Genomic DNA, 23,697 nt, shown 5'->3' on the forward strand with positions numbered 1-23,697 from the left:
GTGGAGGTGATTGGCAGCAGGCGGTCTCTCAAGTACCCAGGTCCAATACCATGAAGGGCTTTATAAGTGACGACTAGCGCCTTGAAGCGTATCCGAAGACCAATAGGCAGCCAGTGCAGCTCGCGGAGGATAGGTGTTACGTGGGTGAACCGAGGTGCACCCACGATCGCTCGCGCGGCTGCATTCTGGACAAGCTGAAGTCTCCGAATGCTCTTCAAGGGCTGCTTCATGTAGAGAACGTTGCAGTAGTCCAGTCTAGAGGACTTTATTTTACTGAGGGGGAAGGAAAAAGAAAGATTGATTAATTCATGGAGCACTAATATTTTACAAGAACATAGTTCAATCATTTTAATACAAGAAACAAAGGTATCAGATAGCAATGCCTCGTTATGTATTAATCACAAAATATATACATTCCAGCCAGTGGTGGGATTCAATTTTTTTTTACTGCTGGTTCTGTGGGCGTGGCTTGGTGGGCGTGGCAGGGGAAGGATACTGTAAAATTCCATCCCCACCTAATCAGCAGGGACTCGGGAGGCAGAGAATAGATTGGTGCAGGGCCAGTCAGAGGTGGGGTTTATGGAACTACTCAAAATTTCCGCCACCGGTTCTCCAGAACCGGTCAGAACCTGCTGAATACCACCTCTGATTCCAGCAGACTTTAGGTTAATAAAAACATCCCTGTGAGTAGGTTGGTATTCAGCACCAGTTTTATCTTGGATGGATGGATGGATGGATGGATGGATGGATGGATGGATGGATGGATGGATGGATGGATGGATGGATGGATAGGCAGGCAGGCAGGCAGGCAGGCAGGCAGAGACAGGCAGGCAGAGACAGGCAGACAGATATAGATGGGACAGATGGAAAATAGTTTGATATAGATGGTAGACAGACAGATGATAGATTGAGATAGATAGATAGATAGATAGATAGATAGATAGATAGATAGATAGATAGATAGATAGATAGATAGATATAGACAGACACACAGACAGGTGGAACATAGATTATAGATAGCTATAGAGCCCTATAGATATAGATATAAAATCTTTCTTCCCAAGGTCTAATCAGCAATAGCAATAGCAGTTAGACTTCTATACCGCTTCATAGGGCTTTCAGCCCTCTCTAAGCGGTTTACAGAGTCAGCATATCGCCCCCAACAATCCGGGTCCTCATTTCACCCACCTCGGGAGGATGGAAGGCTGAGTCAACCTTGAGCCAGTGAGATTTGAACCGCTGAACTGCAGATAACAGTCAGCTGAAGTGGCCTACAGTACTGCACCCTAACCACTGCACCACCTCGCTCTTAATCAGGGCAACCCTGCTTAGTATTTGGAGCACAGACAAGATCAGGCAAACACTTTGTTACACAAAAGAATACAGATAGTCCTCAATTTACATTTTTTTTGTTTCAAGGACTGTTAAAAAGGCACTGGAAAAAGTGACTCATGACCGTGTTTCACACTTACGACCCTTGCAGCATTCCCCGTCACATGATCGAAATTCATATGCTTGGCAACCCACTCATATTTATGACGGTTGCAGTGTCCCGGGGTCAATGCGATCCCCTTTTGTGACCTTCTGACAAGCAAAATCAATGGGAAATCCCAGATTCACCTATCAACCATATGGTTTACTAACTTAACACATGCAATGATCCACTTAACAACTGTGGCAAGAAAGGTCGTAACACGAGGCAAAACTCACTGACCAAAATTGTTTCACTTAGCAATATAAATGTTGGGCTCAATTGTGGTCATAACTCAAGGACTATCTTGCACTGTATCCAGATCATCAGCTTCTCCCTGATAATCCACTGGACCTTCCAATGTTTCCATATTCCATATTAAATTCTGATTCAGAATTTAGGGCTGAATCCTCCCCCCCCCCCGCCCCTCAATCCATCTCTATCTCTCCCTCCTCTCCCACCCTCTCTCTCTTTCTCCCTCCCTCCCCCTCTTTCTCTCCCTCCTTCTCCCCACTCTCTCCCACATTCCCTCCCTCCCCTCCCTTTTTCTCTTCTCAATCTCCCTCCCTCTCCCCTTCTCTTCTCCCTCTTCCTCCCCCTTTCTCTCTCCTTATCTCCTTCCTTCCCCGCTCTCCCTCCCTTTCTCCCTTCCTCTCCCTCCCTGTCCTTTCCCCCTCCCTCTCTCCTTCCCTCTTTCTCTCTCCCTCTCTACTTCTCTCTCCCTCCCTCCCCTTCTCTCTTTTTCCCTCCCTCTCTCTTTCCCTCTTCCTCCCCCACTCTTTCTCTTTCTCCATCCCTCTCCTTCCCTCTCCCTACCTCTCTCTTTCCCTCTCTCCTTCCCTCCCCCTCCCTCTACTTCCCTCTCCCCCTTTCTCTCCCCTTAGAAATCACTCCAAGGAAACTCGGGGGAGATTTTACTCCTGGGAAAATCGGCTCAGAGATATCCCACTTCCACCGCAAAGGATGCCCGCTGAGTTCGGGAGCTTCTCTCCCCTTCGCCTGTCCGAGGAGGCCGTTGGCTCCGCCAGCCTGGCTGCCGAGGCTCTGTGGGCGGGGATGGAGAGAAAAGGGGGCGACGGCGCTCACTTCCCGCCCCGTTTCCTCGGAGGGGCTGCGGGGAAGCTTCGGAGGCGGCGGGGCTTGCAAAGGGGACAATGGCGGGCGCGGGGGGCGGCGGCGGCGGGCGCGCTGGACTTTGTCCCCCGGGCGGCCTGGAGCAGCTGGAGCTGGGACAGCTGGGACCGCCTTCAGGCTCGCCTTCGCCGCCGCTTTCCTCTTGCTCGAGGCAGGCCTGGAGCCGGGACAACCCGGTCTTTGAGCCCGAGGAGGAAGACCCGCCTAGGGTGGCGACGGCGGTAGCCGGGCCGGTGCTGAGAATGGACGTGGAGTGGGGCCGGGGCGAAGCGGCCTCGCCGACACCCGGCGCTCGGAGCGGAGACGCCGCACAGGGAAGGCAACGGCGGCGCAGGCGGAGGGGCGATGAGGAGGAAGAGGAGGAGGAGGAAGGCGGAGGGAAGCGGGGCCGTCCCTTCCCCGCCGCCGCTGGAGACGCCCTGCCCGCGCGCTTCGCTCCCGAAGAGGGCGACGGCGAGGCCGCGGAGCCCCCGCCGCACCGCATCGCCTGGCCCAAAGGGCTGGCGAGCCGACTGCGAGGTGAGTGAGCGCCCGCCTGGCTCAGCCTCGCCTCCCCGCCTTCCGCGGCTTGCTTTCCCCCCTCCTGGAAGGAAGGGCAGCCCTTGGCGGATGCCTCTACCTGTCTCGCCACAGCCAACTCGCCCCGCCGGGACAATAGTTACTTAATATCGAAGAAATGGTAAAATAAAGTCGTTAAAGAAAGGATGCAGAAGGAAGGGTCAACATGAAGTGGGAATGACAAGAATAAAAATATTTCTACAATAGAATAGGGAAAGAATGAAATTAGGAAAGAATTACTAGAATAGAATAGAATAGAATTAGGAAAGAATTAGGAAAGAATTACTAAGAATAGAATAGGAGAAGAATGAAATTAGGAAAGAATTACTAAGAATAGGATAGAATAGGATAGAATATAAAAAGAATGAAATTAGGAAAGAATTACTAGAATAGAATAGGGGAAAGAATGGAATTAGGACAGAATTACTAAGAATAGAATAGAATAGAATTAGGAAAGAATTACTAAGAATAGAATAGGGGAAAGAATGGAATTAGGACAGAATTACTAAGAATAGAATAGAATAGAATAGAATTAGGAAAGAATTACTAAGAATAGAATAGGAGAATAATGAAATTAGGAAAGAATTACTAAGAATAGGATAGAATATAAAAAATAATGAAATTAGGAAAGAATTACTTAGAATAGAATAGAATTAGGAAAGAATTACTAAGAATAGAATAGGAGAAGAATGAAATTAGGAAAGAATTACTAAGAATAGGATAGAATAGGATAGAATATAAATAGAATGAAATTAGGAAAGAATTACTAAGAATAGAATAGAATAGAAAATAGAATAGGAAAAGAATGAAATTAGGAAAGAATTACTAGAATAGAATAGGAGAATAATGAAATTAGGAAAGAATTACTTAGAATGGGATAGAATAGGATAGAATATAAAAAGAATGAAATTAGGAAAGAATTACTAAGAATAGAATAGGGGAAAGAATGGAATTGGGAAAGAATTACTAAGAATAGAATAGAAAGAATAGAATAGGAAAAGAATGAAACTAGAATAGAATAGAATAGAATTCTTTATTGGCCAAATGTGATTGGACACACAATTTGTCTTTGGTGGATATGCTCTCAGTGCGCATAAAAGAAAAGATACATCATCACAAATCATAAGGTACAACCCTTAATGATAGTCATAGGGTACAAATAAGCAATCAAATCATATTAGGAAACTATAAATCGTAAGGATACAAGCAACAAAGTTACAGTCTTAAGTGGGAGGAGATGGGTGATAGGAACGATGAGAAGATTAATACTAATAGTGATGCAGCCTTAGGAAATAGTTTGACAGTGTTGGGGGAATTATTTGTTTAGCAGAGTGGTGTCGTTTGGGGAAAAACTGTCCTTGTGTCTAGTTGTTCTGGTGTGTAGTGCCCTATAACGTGATTTGGAGGGTAGAAGTTGAAACAATTTTATGTCCAGCATGTGAGAGGTCTGTAGATATTTTCCCAGCCCTCTTTTTGACTCGCACAGTGTACAGGTCCTCAATGGAAGGCAGGTTGCTAAGTAATTGTTTTTTCTGCAGTTCTAATTATCTTCTGAAGTCTCTGTCTGTCTGGTTGGGTTGCAGAACCAAACCAAACATTTATAGAGGTGCAGATGGCAGACTCAATAATTCCTCTGTAGAATTATTTTAAAGAATCAAATAAACTTGCCTGTGGTAAGTTTTCACACAGCAAATTGGCCGTGACAAATTGTCCCATGCGGAGTTGGCTCTGGCAGAAAGCGAGTTGGCTATAGCGAAGTGGTGGGTTGTCCCATTCTGTCTACATGTGGCTGTCAAGAGGACTGGGACCTGAAAGGGACAGAGTAAAGCTCAAAAAAAAAATGTAAAGCAGGATGGGAGACCATCAGGAGAGCCCAGGGTTGTAGATTAATTGGACTGAGAACTCCCTCCCCAAAAAAGGTTCCAGAAGACAATAGCCAGCAACTTCCATAATGTTTACCAAAACAATTGCACTGGTTCAAAAGGCATTGAATTGTAGTTATAAAGAGTGATGGGTTACAGTGTATTTTCGGTACATGGTTTTTTTTTAATTTATTAACTCGCAGGTTAATTATTGTTGTCTGAATTTTATTCTTTTGGTGGGTGACTCAACTTTTTCCAAATTGATATCCTTCAGATGGGTTTGATGTTGACTTTAAATTGCAGTCTGTGCAGGGATGGACTTCAAAAATTTCAGTAATGGGTTCTCTGCCCGGTTTCTGGGTGGGTGTGGCCATGGTGGGTGTGGCCTAGTCAGCGTCCTGCAGCAAGGCGGAGGGGGGGGTGTTCTTGCCTTTCCCAGGCTCCAGAGGCTTTCCTTGAGCCTCTGGGAGGGCGAAAACTGCTTCCCCCAGACTCTGGAAGCCGGAAATGGGCCCCAAACCTCTGGGAGGCACCTTTCCCCAATCCCCGAGCCTCTGTATCCAAAACAGGCTGCATGGAGACTCATGGGAAGGGAGGGGAGGGGTGAAGCGTGGTGGGCATGGGTAGCCAGGGGTGGGATTTGGAGATTCTCTGAATCAGTCATAATGTTAGCTACGGGTTCTCCCGAACCCGGGAGTCCCCGTAGCAGCCCACCCCTGAGTCTGTATTTGTTTTAATTGGAGAAAGAATAGTTGTGAATAAAAAGTTTGGGGCTTCCTTTATAGATCCAAACCAGTGGTGGGTTTCAAAAAATTTTGGAACCTCTTCTGTAGGTGTGGCCTCCTTTCCGGGTCCACTGGTGGAACCTCTTCTAACCAGTTTGGTAGATTTGATGAACCGGTTCTACTGAACTGGTGCAAACTGGTAGGAACCCACCTCTGATCCAAACATAATGTTCCTACATGTTCTCTAAGAGCCAAGGTGGCGCAGTGGTTAAATGCAGCACTGCAGGCTACTGCTAGATCAGCAGGTCAGCGGTTCAAATCTCACCGGCTCAGGGTTGACTCAGCCTTCCATCCTTCCGAGGTGGGTAAAATGAGGACCCAGATTGTTGGGGGCAATATGCTGACTCTCTGTAAACCGCTTAGAGAGGCCTGAAAGGCCTATGAAGCGGTATATAAGTCTACTGCTATTGCTATTGCTATTTTGGACTTAAGACCATCTGGATAGTCTCATGACAAAATTTAGTATCTTTAGACAGTGGTGGGATTCAGCCAGTTCGCACCACTTCGGGAGAACCAGTTATCAAGTTTCTGAGCAGTTTGATGAAATGATTGTTGGAAGAAATCATTAGGGCAGAGAACCGGTTGTTAAATAGCCTTTGACTGGGTGAAATGGTCTATCATAAAACAAAACTTTTTCAACCAAAATACCGTTAATGGGCTAGTGGACAGAACACATCCAAAATCTGGAACCCATGACTCCTGTGGAATTGAGATTTGGCAAATTTTATAAAGCACTGTATGACGTTAACATTGTTACCAAGCTTTTGTGATATAATACAAAATGTTATAAAACATTTCCTCTGGTCAACTGCTGATGTTCAACAATAACACATTTACAGAGTAATGTGGGTTACTTTCAAGGCATAGTCATCTCTGAATATCTATTTGAATTTTTAAGAACAGATAGTCCTCGATTCACACCAGTTCGTTTAGAGACGTGGCTCACAACCATTTTTCACACTTATGACCGCTGCAACATTCTGGTGGTCACATGATCAGAATTCAGATGCTTGGTAACTGACTGATATTTGCAGTATCCTGGGATCATGTGGATCAGCTTTTGTGGCCTGACAAGCAAAGTCGATGAGGAAACCAGATTCATTTAACAACCATGTTGCTAACTTAACATCTGCAGTGGTTCAGTTAACCACTGTGGCAAGAAAGGTTGCAAAATGGGGCAAAATGCACGTAATGTCTCACTTAGCAACATAAATTATGCACTCAATTGTCGTACGTTGAGGACCACCCATACCTTGGAAGTTCTGCCATTGTTGAAAGCACTGAGAAATCTGGTAAGGAAATATCTCTGAAACGGCCACCCAAGGAGTCACTGATTGTCTAGTTTTAACTATTACAATTAAAATATTCCTGAATACTAACCTTCCCTATCTATCTAAATTTAAAAGACATCAATGGAACCTAGCAGTTTTTATAAAAAAAATAAAGTAGGTTATGCAAGTCTACTTAGTTATAACGTGGAACTGGACATATGTATTTGAAGAGCAATACACTGTCACTATTTTAAACTCTCTCTGTGTGTTTGAAAACTTCTTTTTCTGAAATCACATGATTTTTCTTCTGACTTATTACTGTGCTGCAGATGTAGGTATTCAGACAATATTACATAATTTGCCAACTTCCCTGCAATTTATTCGCATGCTTTGAGGCCTATCCCCGTTTTCTCCCAAAGAAAATACAAACATATCTCGACAACATCTTTCTGCTTATCTCTTTGACATTCTTTTATCTTGTCTCTGGGCCACGGGTGTCAAACTCACTGTGTCACATTGCCGTCATGTGATGTTTCGCGATGTTTTTCCCAATCGCGGCACTGGGGTAGGCGTCGCCGGCACGGGACGCATCCGGCCCACGGGCCACCAGTTTGACATCCCTGCTGTAGGCCCTGAGCAAGGCAAGCTGAGATGGTCTCCAGCTGTAGGAGCAAAAATGTTTTAAAATGTAAAGTCTTAAGGAAAAACTTTAGGTTTTTGTAACTGTCCTAGAAAAATATGAAGCCTTTACTTTGGGCATCACACAAGATTCATAAACTGCTTTATTTTTTAAGCCTGTCTCAGACCTGTGCTTATTTTTTCCAGAAATAAAATACTTTTTTGCCAAGCGTTGCAAACTCCAATCCACTCGGAGTGTATTTCAAACTTTCTGTTGCTCGGCCAACCAGCCTTTGCTCATTTGTTCCAGTTCAGGATAACCATCTAGCTAGCTGCGAATTCCAGAAGAGTAGCCATATGAATCCGTAGAAGTAAAAAAATACAAACGTAATTGCAGCTAATTTCAGTTTGTACTGTAAAGCAGGGGTTTTTTTTGTATCCCACTCCTTTTCACGTAATATTATTTGTTTGCAACTTATTTATATGCAGGATAATTCACATAAGACAGAAAGTCTTGCTATAAGAAGCATATATTTTAAAAGTTAATTTAAAAAAACCCACAAGTGATAATTATTTGAGAAGGATGTTAACAGCTAAAAAGAGCTAAACTATATTTGCAAACTTACTTATTGCATAATATAACTTAAGTTATACCCTTTTTCTTGCATTGCAATTCCTTTTGTGGATAGCTCATGCTGCTATTTTTAGTAACATGCCTTTGGTATGACGAAAGGAGCACATTTTGTACAACTACTGTTTTGATCTACAAAACTGATTTGGTGCATTGCTTTTGGCAACATTTATCATTCAGATGTGGGAAGCCATGCTCCCCCTCCTAGGAGAATGAAATATTTTGAGGAATATTTAAAAAGGCAGAATATTATATTTTCCTAAATGGGAAAGGGAGGAACATGTTTTTTTAGAGGCAGGAAGCAAACTCAGTCTTTCTTAATAGCATCACCCCTGGTATATATTTTGCACGAGTCTATTCAGAAATCAGCACTAGTCTCCCTGCCCTCCAAGCAGAAACTGAGGAGGCAGCTTTTAGAAATGCAGATTTGGTAATCCATTCAAGACAGGATATTTTGAAACAAAGGCAGATTGGTAGGATTTGAAGCAGCCCCCTTCTCAAGATCGAACACAAGCGAAAGTCATTAGTGTTGAGGACTCAGAAAGTCCTCGACTTTACGACGTAGCGGCTAGCAACTAGCCAAGCCAAGCCCTGATTGGCTAAGGCGCGGGTTGGCTAAGCGCAGGCCGCTAAGGGCGCGCTTATTGGCTTTCCCTGCTTGACAGCTCCATATAAATAGCTGTCAAGCAGGGAAGATGCTGAATCGCCTGTAAATAGTTCTGACCTGTTAATAAACACTTCTCCATTCCTCCAGTTCTGGCTCCTGCCTCGTCCTTCCCACCGATCCTCTAAAATTAGGCACAATAGGAATTGTCCATCTCTCTTTCAGAACACAAGACCCTTCATTGCATAACTCCCAGAGCCGTCCAAAGTCAACCAAATTAGTTCAGACAAACACCTAGGATTTGCATTTCCTTTTTGCCTATAGAGCCAGCTATGACCCCTACATAACCCCTACATGACCACATAGGAATCTGGCAGCAGCCAATAGAATATTAAAGGACATGTTCTTGCACAGGAACAGGAAGCTCAAATACAAAGCCCAAAGAAGTTATAACCTCCCCCACTCTCAACTCCATTTTGTCAGCTGCCCAGAATCACACATAGTTGTTGGTTCTGCTTCATCAATAAACCATCTTTTCAATCAGCCTCCATGTTGTTTCCAGCTTCTTTCTCCCAGTTTGGAACTGAACCAGATGGATATTTTTTTCCAACCCTTATTTTATAGTCCACTGTTATAGAGAAGGGATTGGTCTTCATTGTCGGTCTAATTCAAAAGTAATACCGTTTAGCATAGCTTGCTTTTTAAAAAGTGGGAAATATGTAGAGTACTTTCATTTGCACTATGATTTGCACTGTTCAGATAACTAAGAGAAATCTCTGAGTTTTAAGATTAGAGATTGTCAATCTGATATTGCAATCCTTCACCATTAGCCAGAACTGGTAGAAATTGAGAGCAAATAAAATCTTCACTGTCCTATTTTTTTTCCCAATTGTTCAAGTGGAAGGTAATGGGTACTAAATAATCTGCAAATTTCTACAAAACTTTCTGTCAATTTATCTTTTGCAAGGATCCCTATTTCTCTGACAAGTGGGATACACAACAGCATGCAAATACATTTTACAAGTTCGAATATGTAATTATGTACACGTGTGTATATGTACGCAGTAACAATTTCTTGCCTCCTTCATCCTGATATCATTTGAAAGAGGACTGCCATTTTAATCAGCTTTTTAATGAATTGACGGAGAAGAGCCAAACTTCTGTGGACTTTCAATCGTGTAGAATTTTATAGTTCTTTTTGTTACTTTGCTGCTGTTACATACATTTTGAGCCTTCTGGTCTGGCTGGCTTTCGAAAGAGTCTAAGTAGCTCTTTTGGCCTATTTGGGATGTTTAAAACCTTTAAATCCTTTTTGATGATTTCTTATGTTGTAGAAGAACCTTTGCAATAAACTGCATTTTTGGAGTAATGTTTTTTAAAACATCAATCTAGCAATGTTTGTAAATAGTGCATCAGCATTGCAATGTATTTATATGCTGTTGCCATTGGTATCACTGTTACTGTGTTGGACTTGAGAGAAAAGTTGTTAACTGCTAATAAGACAGAGATAAACTTACTTCCTTACCTAGAGTCATATGCTATTCCACTAAATTTTGTATATTTGTTTTTCAGATACTTTTTTGCCTACAAAAGCTATTTCCATATCTTCTAGTAAAAACTGCACAAGGTGCATTTTGCTGGCCAAGTTTCGCCATTCTAACTTGGTTATTCTTATCAGCAGTTACTGTTCTTCAGCTTGATCGATCTTGGTAGTACTTAGAACTGCAGTCAGTGGTGGTATTCAGCCGGTTTGGACTTCCCCAGCTCTATGCCACCCTATTTAGCCATAATTTCTAAGCTGCGCACATGCGTGCAAGCCATGCGTGAGGGCAAAGCACATGCATGGAAGGCCATACGCATGCATGCAAGCTGCACATGCTCATGAAGCAAGTGTGTGCATGCTCACAGTTTTCGTGCGCGGCCAACCACTAGTAAAATTATATGAAACCGGCCTCTGACTGCAGTGATGTAATATCGATGCAAATGATATCCAGACTTATAACCACATTTCAGCCCAAAAGTGCCATTGCTAAGCAAGATAGTTGTTACCTGAATTCTTCCCTATTTTACAACCTTTCTTGCCACAGTTGTTAAGTGAATCCTGCAGTTGTTAAGTTAATAACATGGTTGTTAAACGAATCTGGCTTCCCCATTGATTTTGCTTGACAGAAGGTCGCACAAGGGGATCCCATGAACCTGGGATACTTCAACCATCATAAATATGAACCAGTTGCCAAGTGTCCGAATTTTGGTCACGTGGCCACAAGGATGTGGCTGCAATGATTGTAAATATGAAAAGTCATCATAAGTCTTTTTTTTTTAGTGCCGCTGTATCTTTAAACATTCACTAAACAAATGTTTGTAAGTTGAGGACTACCTGAAATCGGTTATCACGTGTTAGGTGGCAATCTTTCTTCCCTGTCTAGTTCTTTTCCTTGTTGTTCTGGTTAGCAGATATAACTTATTGAAATAATATAAAGTAAGTCTTGTATTAATATTGTAAGGCTGAAATTAATGTCCAAGCTTATACATCAGACTAAACAACAGCAAACCATGACTAGCTTATACAGATGCCTTTAATATATCAATACATCATGTTTCTTATGGATTCCTGGTTATTCTTTTTAAAGGTCTGTGGGGTACTCGGCTCATGGAAGAAACTACAACTCGAGAGAGATACTTGAAAAGTGTTTTGCGTGAGCTGATAACATATTTGATTTTTCTTGTGGTCCTATCAATCTGTAAGTAGTCGTTGCTGATATTTTAATGGTGAACATATATTTAATATATAATGAAATAGAGTTCCGAAAGATTTCTTCATTCAAGACCATAATTATTGCTAATCCAGTCAAATTTGATGTTCTGAAAACTGCTAATTCTTAGTGCTTAGATTTGGCCCGCGGGGCCTCCCAGGAAAAAGTGAAGGAACAGCCCATGGTGCCTCTTCCAGTGAAAATGGAGATTGAGGAGGACTGCAGGAGGCTGTTGCGGCTGAAAACGAGACACAGGGGCCACACAAGCTCCATTTTCACTGACAGAGGGCTGCAGGAGGCCATCGCATCCAAAAACAGAGCTCTGGAGCCCGTTTTCTCTGGCAGAGTGCTCGGGCCACCACAGGCGCCTCCAACACGAGTGAATACAAGCTGGCCACATCAACCCTGGCCATGCCCCCAGCCCCCCCCCAGGTCAAACACAACCCATGTGTGGCCCTCAATGAAATTGAGTTTGACACCCCTGTCTTTCGTTTAACCAGAATGGTCAATTTCACCATTTCTGCCAGCTCCACGCAATTCAAAAGCATGATGAGATACATGTATTGATGATCTTAAAAGAGCTATTCTCTCTTTAACTATGGGATATTTTTTGTCCCTTTGAGTCAATATTGACTCTTGACAATTACATGTACAAATCCTTGGTAATGTTTTTAAAACTAATGTTCCATTTCATTCTTCCTAGGGCTGACAGGGAATAACTGATCCAAAATCCCCCAGCAAACCTGGTGCCTAAGGCAGGGTTAGAACTCACAGTCTTTTGATGTCTAGCTTGGTGGTTTTAACAAGCAGAACAAACTGATTCTTAGAACATGTTTAGGGATACATAAAATATTGAAAGAGCTCTGCTTTTGTCTGCAATGCAGTCTCCTGCAGTGTTTTGTTTCTGCTAGAGAATATAATTGGGCAGGCGATTAACCGAATGTAGCTACAGTTAAGTGCTTTAGTAAGTAACCAACCTTACTGCAGATGCTTTTCTGGATACCAAAACAAATAAATTAAAAAAGCATGTATCTTTTTTATGTTTTTCCTTTTTCCCTTTTTCAAATATTGAATATAAACAAATAGGTTTAATATTAGAAACTAGCCCATGTCCTAATGATTGGATAAGAGGACTGCCTTCAATGTACATTTTCTTCAGAAACTTAATCTGGATCATTTCAGTTTCAATCCAATTTTATTACGTCATTTAGCCAGCAATTAAAACAAAGTAAAAGAAAGAAGAAAATAAACAACCGAGACACATATACATCAATCTGTCTTACCATTTTAGACAGCTACAGGTTTCCCATTTTCCTGGCTACTTTGAACACAAAATAAGAAGGATCTGATAAAAAGAATGCAAAAAAACCCCACCCTGTATTTTTCCGTGACCCGTCAAAAGCGCGGACGGCAAAAGCGCGATCGACAAAATCGCGCCTTTGACGTCATCACAGCGCGACGAAAAAGATCGAAAAATTCAAATAAAAATTAATAAAAATTAAATTAAAGCAAGCCGGTTCACATAAAGGTAAGGGTTAGGTTTAGGGTTAGGGTTAGGTTAAGGGTTAGGGTTAGCTTTAGAGCGTTAGCGTTAGCGTTAGGGTTAGGTTAAGGGTTAGCGTTAGGTTTTTCGTTACTTTAACGGTTAGGTTTAGGGTTAGGTTAAGGGTTAGGGTTAGGGTTAGGGTTAGGGTTAGGTTTGGGGGGCTTAGGGTAAGGTTTTCGCTTTATTTTTACATTTTTCGAACTTTTTCGTCGCACTGTGATGACGTCACAGCGCGCTTTTGTCGAGCGCGATTTTGTCCTACGCGCTTTTGTGGTGGAACCTATTTTTCAACTGACATTGGGAAAATTCATATATAATACGTGGAGGGAAACCTACTTCTCATCCATTTAGCATTAAACATAGACAATCTAGCACCTAGGTTCATTCATCCTAAAGAGCTCCATGTGAGATAATTCTTGATAATATCGTAGAGAAGAAAATATTACTTTACACTTTCCTGTTATGGAGGAAGATGATGATGAATAAATTTATGTCTGAAATACTTATTATTTCCAAATTCCTCTTTACAGTATCTTACGGAATGGTGAACTCTAACATTTACTACTACACAAGAGTAATGTCCCAGCTCTTTCTTGACACACCAGTATCAAAGATGGAGAAGACCAATTTCAGATCATTGTCCACAATGGGAGATTTCTGGAAGGTACTAGTTGAAATGTGATTCTTGAGATCTTTGAGCTATATGCACATTAATGCGCCAAGGTGGCGCAGTGGTTAAATGCAGCACTGCAGGCTACTGCTAGATCAACAGGTCAGCGGTTCAAATCTCACCGGCTCAGGGTTGACTCAGCCTTCCATCCTTCCGAGGTGGGTAAAATGAGGACCCAGATTGTTGGGGGCAATATGCTGACTCTCTGTAAACCGCTTAGAGAGGCCTGAAAGGCCTATGAAGCGGTATATAAGTCTACTGCTATTGCTACTGCTATTACCAAGAAAAAAAACCTTTTCTAAGTAGTTACACGTAGATTTGCTTTGTGAACAGTTGTATGGATAGATATGACCTGATTCATGGTATAACAAAAAACGGTTCAACTTCTACTTGTGCACAATAGTAGCGAAAAGAATTTAGGCAAACAGTTAGGGATCATCTATGTTTTAATTTTAATAAATGTTTGATGTTTTTTTAACATTGCTATATTATGAACAGGAGAAATTAATTGCTAGTATATTAAATAGCTAAATAGTCTTTTCAGTTAACACTATCCTATGATTTGACATAAGCAGAGCATCAATGAGTGTCTGTATGTTGTGCTTGTGTAGATAGATAGATAGATAGATAGATAGATAGATAGATAGATAGATAGATAGATAGATAGATAGATGGATGATGGATGGACGGAGAGATTTTCATTCTCCATAAATATATGGTAAAGGTAAAGGTAAAGGTTCCTCTCGTACATATGTGCTAGTTGTTCCCAACTATAGGTGCTCTTCTCTGTTTCAAAGCCAAAGAGCCAGCACTGTCCGAAGACGTCTCTGTGGTCATGTGGCCAGCATGATTAAACGCTGAAGGTCCACAGAATGTTGTTATCTTCCCACCAAAGGTGGCTCCTACTTGCATTTTTCTACTTTTTACATGCTTTCAAACTGCTACATTGGCAGAAGCTGGGACAAGTAACGGGAGCTCACTCCATTACGCAGCGCTAGGGATTCGAACCGCTGAACTGCCAACTTTTCTGATCGACAAGCTAAGCGTCTTAGCCACTGAGCCAGCACGTCACACATGAGAGAGAGAGAGAGAGAGAGAGAGAGAGAGAGAGAGAGAGAGAGAGAGAGAGATTTTCATTCTCCATAAATATATATGATAAAAGTGATATGTAATTATTAAACGGCCAAGTGGCAAGGAATGGTAAATGAGGAGACAGTGATCCTCAAGGCAATTTATAAGCTTTACAATGAATTTAAAACAATCCCTTTTTAAAATATATATATTTTTTAATGGCAGGCATTCAGTAGAGTCCAGCAAGTCATATCGGAGTCACTGCATTGCTGATCCTCAGTCAAAAACATTTTGCTTAATCTTTCAGTTCACTGAAGGCCCGTTGTTGGATGGACTGTACTGGGAGATGTGGTACAACAATAAAACAGTAGCAGAAAACAGAAGTTTCATCTACCACGAGAATCTGCTTTTAGGAGTGCCTCGTATCCGGCAGCTGAAAGTGAGGAATGCCTCATGTTCCATACCTGAAGATTTAAAAGATGAAATAAAAGACTGTTATGATGTTTATTCAGTGACTAATGAGGACACTGCTCCATTTGGGCTCCGGAATGGCACAGCGTATGTATTTCTTTACGTTCATACAGACCAGGCTTGGGTAACTATGGCGACTGTACAACCTGTGGACTTCAATCCCCAGAATTCCTGAGCTAGCCATGCCCTCGTATACATATATGTCTTCATCTCTTTTAAGTAACGAGGCTAGAGTCGTTGTTGCAACAGTAACGGTTTCTAACAGGTCTAGCTACAGAGAGGATTCAGAATGCGGATAGCTCCTGACCAACTGACAGCTCTTTATATACCCAAGCTGTCAGTTGGCCAGCCAATGGGTGATCGGCTGGTCTCCCGCCAGCCGGCGGGTGCGCCGCAGCCAATCAGGTAACGGCTGCTCCGGCCCCGCCCGTCGGCTGGCACAGGAGGACGCAACAATCTCATATATATTTAACCAGAATTTAAAGATTCTAAAGTGGGGGTGTCAAGCTCGATTTCATTGAGGGACACATCAGGGTTGTGTTTGACTTTGGGGGGGGGGCAGCGTGGGTGTGGCCAGCTCAACGTGACTCGTGTCGGGGGTGCCTGTGGTGGCCTGAGTGCTCTGCCAGTGAAAGCTGGCTCCTAAGCTCCATTTTTGGCTGCTACGGCCCTGCAATCCTTTGCCAGCAAAAACGGAGCTCGGGAGCCCATTTTTACTGGCAGAGTCACTGCAGGCTGGTCCTTTGCTTTTTGCTGTGTCCTTTGCACACACACACACACCCAGACTGGATATGGGCCCGGGGCCTTGAGTTTGACACCCCTGTTCTAAGGCCTTTAAACAACACAGTTCCATAAATTCAGATAACAACTTCATTTATTTTTGTTAGCGTATTTATTCATTCATTCATTTCTTCTTCTTAAATTCTGGAGCCCAAAGCTTACCAGATGCAACTTTTATTGATCAAGAGTTAGTCATGCTTTTCAATAAGATAGAAGAGGTGTAGAGTACATTATTGGCCCTTAGGTTACCCATACTATAGGTATGCTTTACCAATAGGATAGTACTCCATTTTTGAGAGCATCTAGCTAAGATTCTGTGCAGTTTGGAAAAACCCCAAATCCCACTCCTGGCTGGCCTCACCCACCTCACCCCTCCCAGGAGTCCCCACGCGGCCCGTTAGATACAGGTAAGTGCAGGGCGTGTGTGGAGGCTTGGGGAAGGCGAAAAACTGGCCTACCAGAAGTTCAAGAAGTCCAGAAATGGGCCCTGGTGCCTGGGGAGGCAGTTTTTGCCCTCCTGGAGGCTCAAGGAAAACCTCTAGAGCCCAGGGAGGGCAAAAACCCACCCCGGGCCGTGGTGCAGGAGGCCGACTAGGCCATACCCACCCAGCCACCGGACAGAGAACGCCTTGCTAAAATTTTTGAAACCCACCCCTGGAGTTACAGTTCCAGTACCTTATTTTTCGGAGTATAAGACGCACTGGATTATAAGACGCACCAAGGTTTTGAAGAGGCAAATTTTTTCAAAAAAAGTTGTTGCCCTCTGTAAACCTCCCAAAAACGGCCCACTTTTCATGAAAATGGGCCCGTTGGGTTTTTGTTTTTTTTAAGGGCATGAATAGCCTTCAGGAGGCTTGTAGAGTGCTCCTGGTAGGGCAAAAATGAGCAAAAAGGGACTATTTTCCCCCCCAAAATGACATGGATAGCCTTTAGGAGGCTTATAGAGTGCTCCTAGGGGCTGGGAGGGTCAAAATTGAGCAAAAATGGCCCGTTTTTCACTTATTTCTGCTCTCCCCAACCCACAGGAGCTCTCTGAAAGCCTCCTAAAAGCTCTGCACGACCATTTTGGTGAAGGGGGCAGGGTTTCAAGAGGCAAAAAAAATGCTGTATTCAGTGTATAAGACACACCTAGATTTTCAGCCTCTTTTTTGAGGGAAAAAGAGTCTTATACTCCGAAAAATATGGTAATTCTCATGATTCTAATGTGTTTCAGTTGGACGTACACCGGTGAAAAAGACTTGAATGGAAGCAGCCACTGGGGGTTGATTGCCACGTACAGTGGGTCTGGCTATTACCAGGACCTCTCGAAAAGCAGAGAAGAGACCTCGGCCTTGATTGCTGTCCTTAAGAACAACTTGTGGCTTGACAGAGGCACACGGGCAGTGTTTATCGACTTTTCAGTCTACAATGCAAATATCAATGTCTTCTGCATTGTCAGGTAAGCCTTGGAATGTTTGACTGTTAACTGACCATTAACTCTTGATTTGTGAAGCCACAATCTGGTGCATGTAGATGTCATCTCTGTTGTACTCAACAGGAAGGCCACACTACCCATAATGTGTTTTTCCTTCATGAGGCTATAATTAACATTGCGGATTTGGGATATTTTTAATAAGAATAATTAGCAGGCAGGTAAAAGGTAAAAGGTTAATTACAGGCAGTCCTTGACTTACAACGGTTCATTTAGCAACTGTTCAAAATGACAGTGGCACTGAAAAAAGGGACTTATGACCGGTTTTCACACTTATGACCATCGCAGCATCCCCATGGTCACGTGATTCACATTCGGATGTTTGACAACTGACTCGCATTTATGACGATTTATCCCTGGCATGTGATCAGAACTTCGGCACTTGACAGCTGGCATGTACTTCTAATGGTTGCAAGAGCCGAGGTGGCGCAGTGGTTAAATGCAGCACTGCAGGCTACTTCAGCTGACTGCAGTTCAGCAGTTTGGCTGTTCAAATCCCACCAGGCTCAAGGTTGACTCAGCCTTCCATCCTTCCGAGGTGGGTAAAATGAGGACCCAGATTGTTGTTGGGGGCAATATGCTGACTCTGTAAACCGCTTAGAGAGGGCTGAAAGCCCTATGAAGCGGTATATAAGCCTAACTATTGCTATTGCTATTGCTATTGAACATCCTGAAGATAGATGATGATAGATAGATAGATAGATAGATAGATAGATAGATAGATAGATAGATGATGGATGGATAGATTGATAGATGATAGATAGATAGATAGATAGATAGATAGATAGATAGATAGATAGATGATAGATAGGGAGGGAGGGAGGGAGGGATAGATAGATAGATAGATAGATAGATAGATAGATAGATAGATAGATGATGGATGGATAGATTGATAGATGATAGATAGATAGAGAGAGAGAGAGAGAGAGAGGGAGGGAGGGAGGGATAGATAGATAGATAGATAGATAGATGATAGATAGATACATACATACATACATACATACATACATACATACATACATACATACATATATATATATATATATATATATATATATATATATATATATATATAGAGAGAGAGAGAGAGAGAGAGAGAGAGAGAGTTATAGATATATAGAAATAGATAGATAGATAGATAGATAGATAGATAGATAGATAGATAGATAGATAGATAGATAGATAGATAGATAGATAGATAGATGGATGATGGATGGATGGATAGATGATGGATGGATGGATGGACAGAAAGACAAATTGATAGATGATAGATAGGTAGATGATAGATAGATTGATTGATTGATTGATTACATACATTTCTTTTTCTTTTGGGAGTGGGGGAATCCCTTCAAGTGAGGCTTGACTCCTTAGCAACTACATGAACAAGTCTTCCTGGCACCAGTTTTGGAAATGGTTTGTCACTGCCTTCTTCCTAGGGCTGAGACAAAGAGACTGGCCCAAGATCACCCAACTGGCTTCGTGCTTAACGCAGTCTCCCAGTTTTTAGTCTGGAGCCTTAACCACCAAACCAAAGTGTCATTAAATAAATACCCTATATTTGAAATATAGGTTAGTGGGCATAAGTTAATACTTGCAAATGATAAAAAAAAGAATATTTTCTGGGACGTTAAAAATAATTTAAGTTAAAATGTTTTAATAAAATAGTTAAAGCATGGGATTTCAATAGGTATGTTTACTTATAACTTTGACATCATAATTGCCCACCCTTGGGTTAAATAAAGATCTTTAATATCAGCTGAGCAACAAAAGAATAATCCATGACAAAATAACTTTTATTTTTAAATACAGGTTATTGGTGGAATTCCCACCCACTGGAGGCCTCCTGACATCCTGGCAATTCCAGCCTGTGAAGTTAATCCACTACATTTCCACTTTCGACTTCTTCTTGGCTGCTTGTGAAATTGTGTTTTGCCTCTTTGTTATTTATTATGTGGTGGAAGAAATCCTGGAAATTCACATTCACCGGTTGTTCTATTTTAGGAATCTTTGGAACTGTCTCGATGTTCTCATTATCACAGTAAGTAAACCCATTTCAATACTGACCAGTTTGAAATATTCCTGAAACTTTGTAGGGAATTGCCAACTCTCAAGTCTCTGACCAGCAAAGAAATGCCTCATTGTTTGTCCTTTCTACACCATAACTGTTAGAGATGCCTTCTTTCTTGATGCTGCTAGGAAAAAAAGTTATATATATAAAAATGGCTGTGTGTGTGTCCGTGTTCCAACAAAACTCTGGAACGCCTCGAGCAATTTCAACCAAACTTGGTACACAGATGACTTACCCACTGGAAACAAATACTGTGGGGGTAAGACACCCCTAAAACCCCTCTCTATGTGTGTGTTCTGTTAAGATACAGCCTGTTGTGCCTTAAAATTGCTTCTACTGTACTGCTGTAAAATGGCTTCTACTGTACAGTGCAGTGGAGTTGCCATGGTAACGGCTTCACAGTACTCCACAAGGAGGCTCCCTCTGATAAGGGAGAAAATCCAGCATTAGAAATTACGTTTGGTCTGGACATTTCCCCCCTATAAATAATTACCCGGACAATCAGCTAGATGGAAATAACTAGTAATAACCGTCCCATGTTTGATGAATTAGTAACCATAGCTACTAGAACAGGAAGCCAGATGCTTATACTACAAAGCACTCTATACTGTATTTATCTACATTATTTATGTAGCTGCCCATTTGACTTTTCTGTTATGCTAGGAGGCTTATAATAAACAGATAAAAACACTTAAAACAAAAATATCTATGGAGTTTCTTAGTCATCCAGGTCATGGTTGTGCCAAAGGTGCTTTTTCAAAAGCCAATTGGACTTTCTGGTTTTTCTTTCAAAACGTTTCATTTCACATCTAAAAAGCTTCTTCAGCACCTTTGAGACTTAAAACAAAAACAAAAATGAATAGACGGGCATATTCTTAATCCATCATATATACAATCAGGAGATGGTTCTCTTAGATGGGGCTAGGTTTGAGAATAAAGCCAGGTTTTCAAGACATTATAAAAGGACCAGAAGGATGGGCCATAAATTTCAGAGTGGTATTCAACTCTTTTTCAATCAGTTTTCAATGCCATTTCCTCAATTCTCTAGATATCTATTTATGGTATTAAAGATACCTAAAATGTTTTTTTCTAGTAGTACCATGTGTTAACTAGAAGTTAAAAGGACAGTTGTCTATACTGACAGGATTACAATATTATGCAGGAGCGGTAAAGTTAGTCCACTAAACTTTGTGTATGGGGTTTTCCCCCCTGTTTTTCTATTCCCAGCTATCATTGGCAGCTATTGGATTGAATATCTATCAAATATATACTGTGGATAAGCTACTGAAGAAACTGCTAGAAGGTCAAAATAGCTTCCCCAATTTTGAACCTTTAGCATACTGGCAAACCCAGTTCAACAATGTTGCAGCTGTTACCATGTTTTTCGTCTGGATAAAGGTAACTCAATTTTTACGGAGATAATTCAAGTAAATTAGGACACTTTATAAGAACATTGTTGTTGTTGTTTTTTGAAAAATGGAATATTTATAATTTGAGAGTGGAGAAAACCAGTTTGCATTCAAGATCTGTCTCTTTTGCTCTTTTAATTGTGTATCTACTCTAAAAGTCAGGAACACAGAACATTTTAAAAGTTCCCAATGTAGATAAAATCCTTGCAGTTAAGGGTTTTTTTTTAATTGCTTTCTGGCATGACATATAAAATTATTTTAAAAGCTAATGAGCTTTTTCTAAAAAGGAGCAGAAAGTCCAATCCAATTTAGTTTTTGCTATAGTTACAGGAGTAATAATACAATTTAGTAATTAAGTGTATGGCAATTCATGCTATTTACTTTGTATTTATTTTTGAGTTGTCAAAAAACAATCTTTGGAATAGTCCTTGACATAAAGTTTCTTAATATTTAAGATATTATTTCCATATGACTTGTAATATATGAGAGAGCCGAGGTGGCATGGTGGTTAGAGTGCAGTACTGCAGGCTACTTCAGTTGACTGCTAGCTGCAGTTCGGCAGTTCAAATCTAACCAGGGTCAAGGTTGACTCAGCTTTCCATCCTTCCAAGGTAGGTAAAATGAGGATCCAGATTGCTGGGATAATATGTTGACTCTGTAAGAGAGGGTTGTAAAGTACTATGAAGTGGTATAAGACTTATATAAGTCTGTCTATTGCTATTGCTAATTGGTTTGGAATTCGTTCGCTGCAATTCTTTCTAGTTGGTACCCCAGTTCTTTCTGCTACTGTTTGCTCTTTGTTTTAAACCATTTTCTTTTCTTCGTCAGCTTTTCAAATTTATCAGCTTCAACCGAACCATGAATCAATTGTCAACAACCATGTCGAGATGTGCCAAAGATGTTCTCGGCTTTGCAATTATGTTTTTCATCATCTTCTTAGCTTATGCTCAACTAGCTTATCTTGTCTTTGGGACCCAAGTTAACGATTTCAGTACTCTCCAGGATAGCGTGTAAGTACAATGAACTTCTTTGTTTGTTTGTATATTATAATTTAGATTTCTAAAGCTGCCCAACTCAACAGTTATGGTTGATGAATAAATTCAAAACACAATCATAATTCATTCAACTGGAGAAAGTAAGAACATGCAGGTACCCCTCGACTTGCAAAAGTTCATTTAGTGACTGTTTGAAGTTATAACAGCATTGGAAAAAGTGGTCTATGACTGTTTTTCACACTTAACAACCGTTGCAGCATCTCCATGGCCACATGATGCTTGGCATCTGGCTCGTATTTATGACGGTTGCATTGTCCCAGGGTCATAGGATCGCTTTTTGCAAATCTTCTGATCAGCAAAGTCAATGGGGAAGCCTGATTCACTTAACAACTGTGTTGCTAATGTAATAACTGCAGTGGTTCACTTAACAACTGTGGCAAGTAAAAGGGGGCAGAATTTGTGGTAACAACTGCCTCGCTCAGCAACGGGAATTTTGGGCTCAGTTGTGTAAGTCCTGGACTACCTGTGATACACTACGTATATGCGCCCCAGAAGGCAGACACAGTGACAGAAAAATCATCCTTCCTCGGCTCCATCACAAGGTATTAGTTAATAGATGGGACATAAGGGATGCCCACTCTATTTCAGGTTATGAGAAGGGCAGAAGTGAAAAAAGCGTGGCACGACAAAACCGCGCTCGACTAAGCCGCGCCCGATTAAACCGCGTTGCTGACGTCATCAACAGGGCGACAACAGCGAGCGCGGAGAAAGAAGGGTGCTTTAAATAGCGCTTTGAAAGCAAGCCAATTCAACTTAAGGTAAGGGTTAGGTTTAGGGTTAGGTTTAGGGTTAGGTTTAGGGTTAGGTTAAGGGTTAGGGGTAGGTTTAGGGTTAGGTTAAGGGTTAGGTTTAGGGTTAGGTTAAGGGTTAGGTTTAGGGTTAGGTTAAGGGTTAGGTTTAGGGTTAGGTTTAGGATTAGGTTTAGGGGGGTTAGGTTTAGGGGTTAATTTTAGGTTTAGCGTTTACAGCGTGTTTCTTTCTTCACGCTGTTGTCGCCCTGTTGATGACGTCAGCTACGCGGTTTCGGCGAGCGCAGTTTAGTCGAACGCGGTTTTGTGGTGGAACCGAAAAATGCAGTTCCTTAAATAACCAATCCTATGCCATAAGAGCTTAGTTGATGACAATCAGATACCTGCATTATACCCTAAAGTTTACTGGTAACAGGCACATTTCACATAGCAGACCTGGGCACCCAACAGATCACGATACATCAAGATTCGTCACGTGATGCAATTGCGTTTCACACCCGTGCCCTACAGCATCCTCACAACTGCTTACACAGCTGCATTTGGAACCAACTGTAGCGGGTTTTTTTTTTACAACATTTTAAATTTATTAATGTATAATATAAAATGCAAAAGAAAATGGTAGGAAAATAAGGAAAGGAAAAGAGGAAGAGAAAAGGTCAGCATCCTGCAGTTCTGGAGCCGCATGTGGCTCTTACATCCCTCTGCTGTGGCTCCCTGTCG

At 41.8% G+C, this 23,697-nt stretch overlaps 1 protein-coding gene across 2 annotated transcripts in view; it reads left to right on the forward strand.

Annotated features, from left to right (window-relative positions):
* The first annotated feature begins 2,622 nt into the window (after positions 1-2,622).
* PKD2 (polycystin 2, transient receptor potential cation channel) overlaps positions 2,623-23,697 on the forward strand; it is a 34,081-nt gene continuing 13,006 nt past the window's right edge. For both annotated transcript variants that reach the window (XM_087724089.1, XM_087724090.1), the window contains exons 1-8: positions 2,623-3,124; positions 11,565-11,675; positions 13,764-13,897; positions 15,282-15,532; positions 17,439-17,663; positions 19,506-19,734; positions 20,992-21,162; positions 22,002-22,183. In XM_087724089.1, coding sequence (XP_087580215.1) covers positions 2,626-3,124; positions 11,565-11,675; positions 13,764-13,897; positions 15,282-15,532; positions 17,439-17,663; positions 19,506-19,734; positions 20,992-21,162; positions 22,002-22,183 — 1,802 coding nt within the window. In that variant the 5' untranslated portion in view covers positions 2,623-2,625. The remainder of the gene's footprint in view (positions 3,125-11,564; positions 11,676-13,763; positions 13,898-15,281; positions 15,533-17,438; positions 17,664-19,505; positions 19,735-20,991; positions 21,163-22,001; positions 22,184-23,697) is intronic.

This window comes from Thamnophis sirtalis, unplaced genomic scaffold, assembly GCF_051295495.1.
Source record: "Thamnophis sirtalis isolate CommonGarterSnake01/CBP01778 unplaced genomic scaffold, rThaSir2_p1.2 scaffold_10, whole genome shotgun sequence".
Taxonomy (NCBI): domain Eukaryota; kingdom Metazoa; phylum Chordata; class Lepidosauria; order Squamata; family Natricidae; genus Thamnophis; species Thamnophis sirtalis.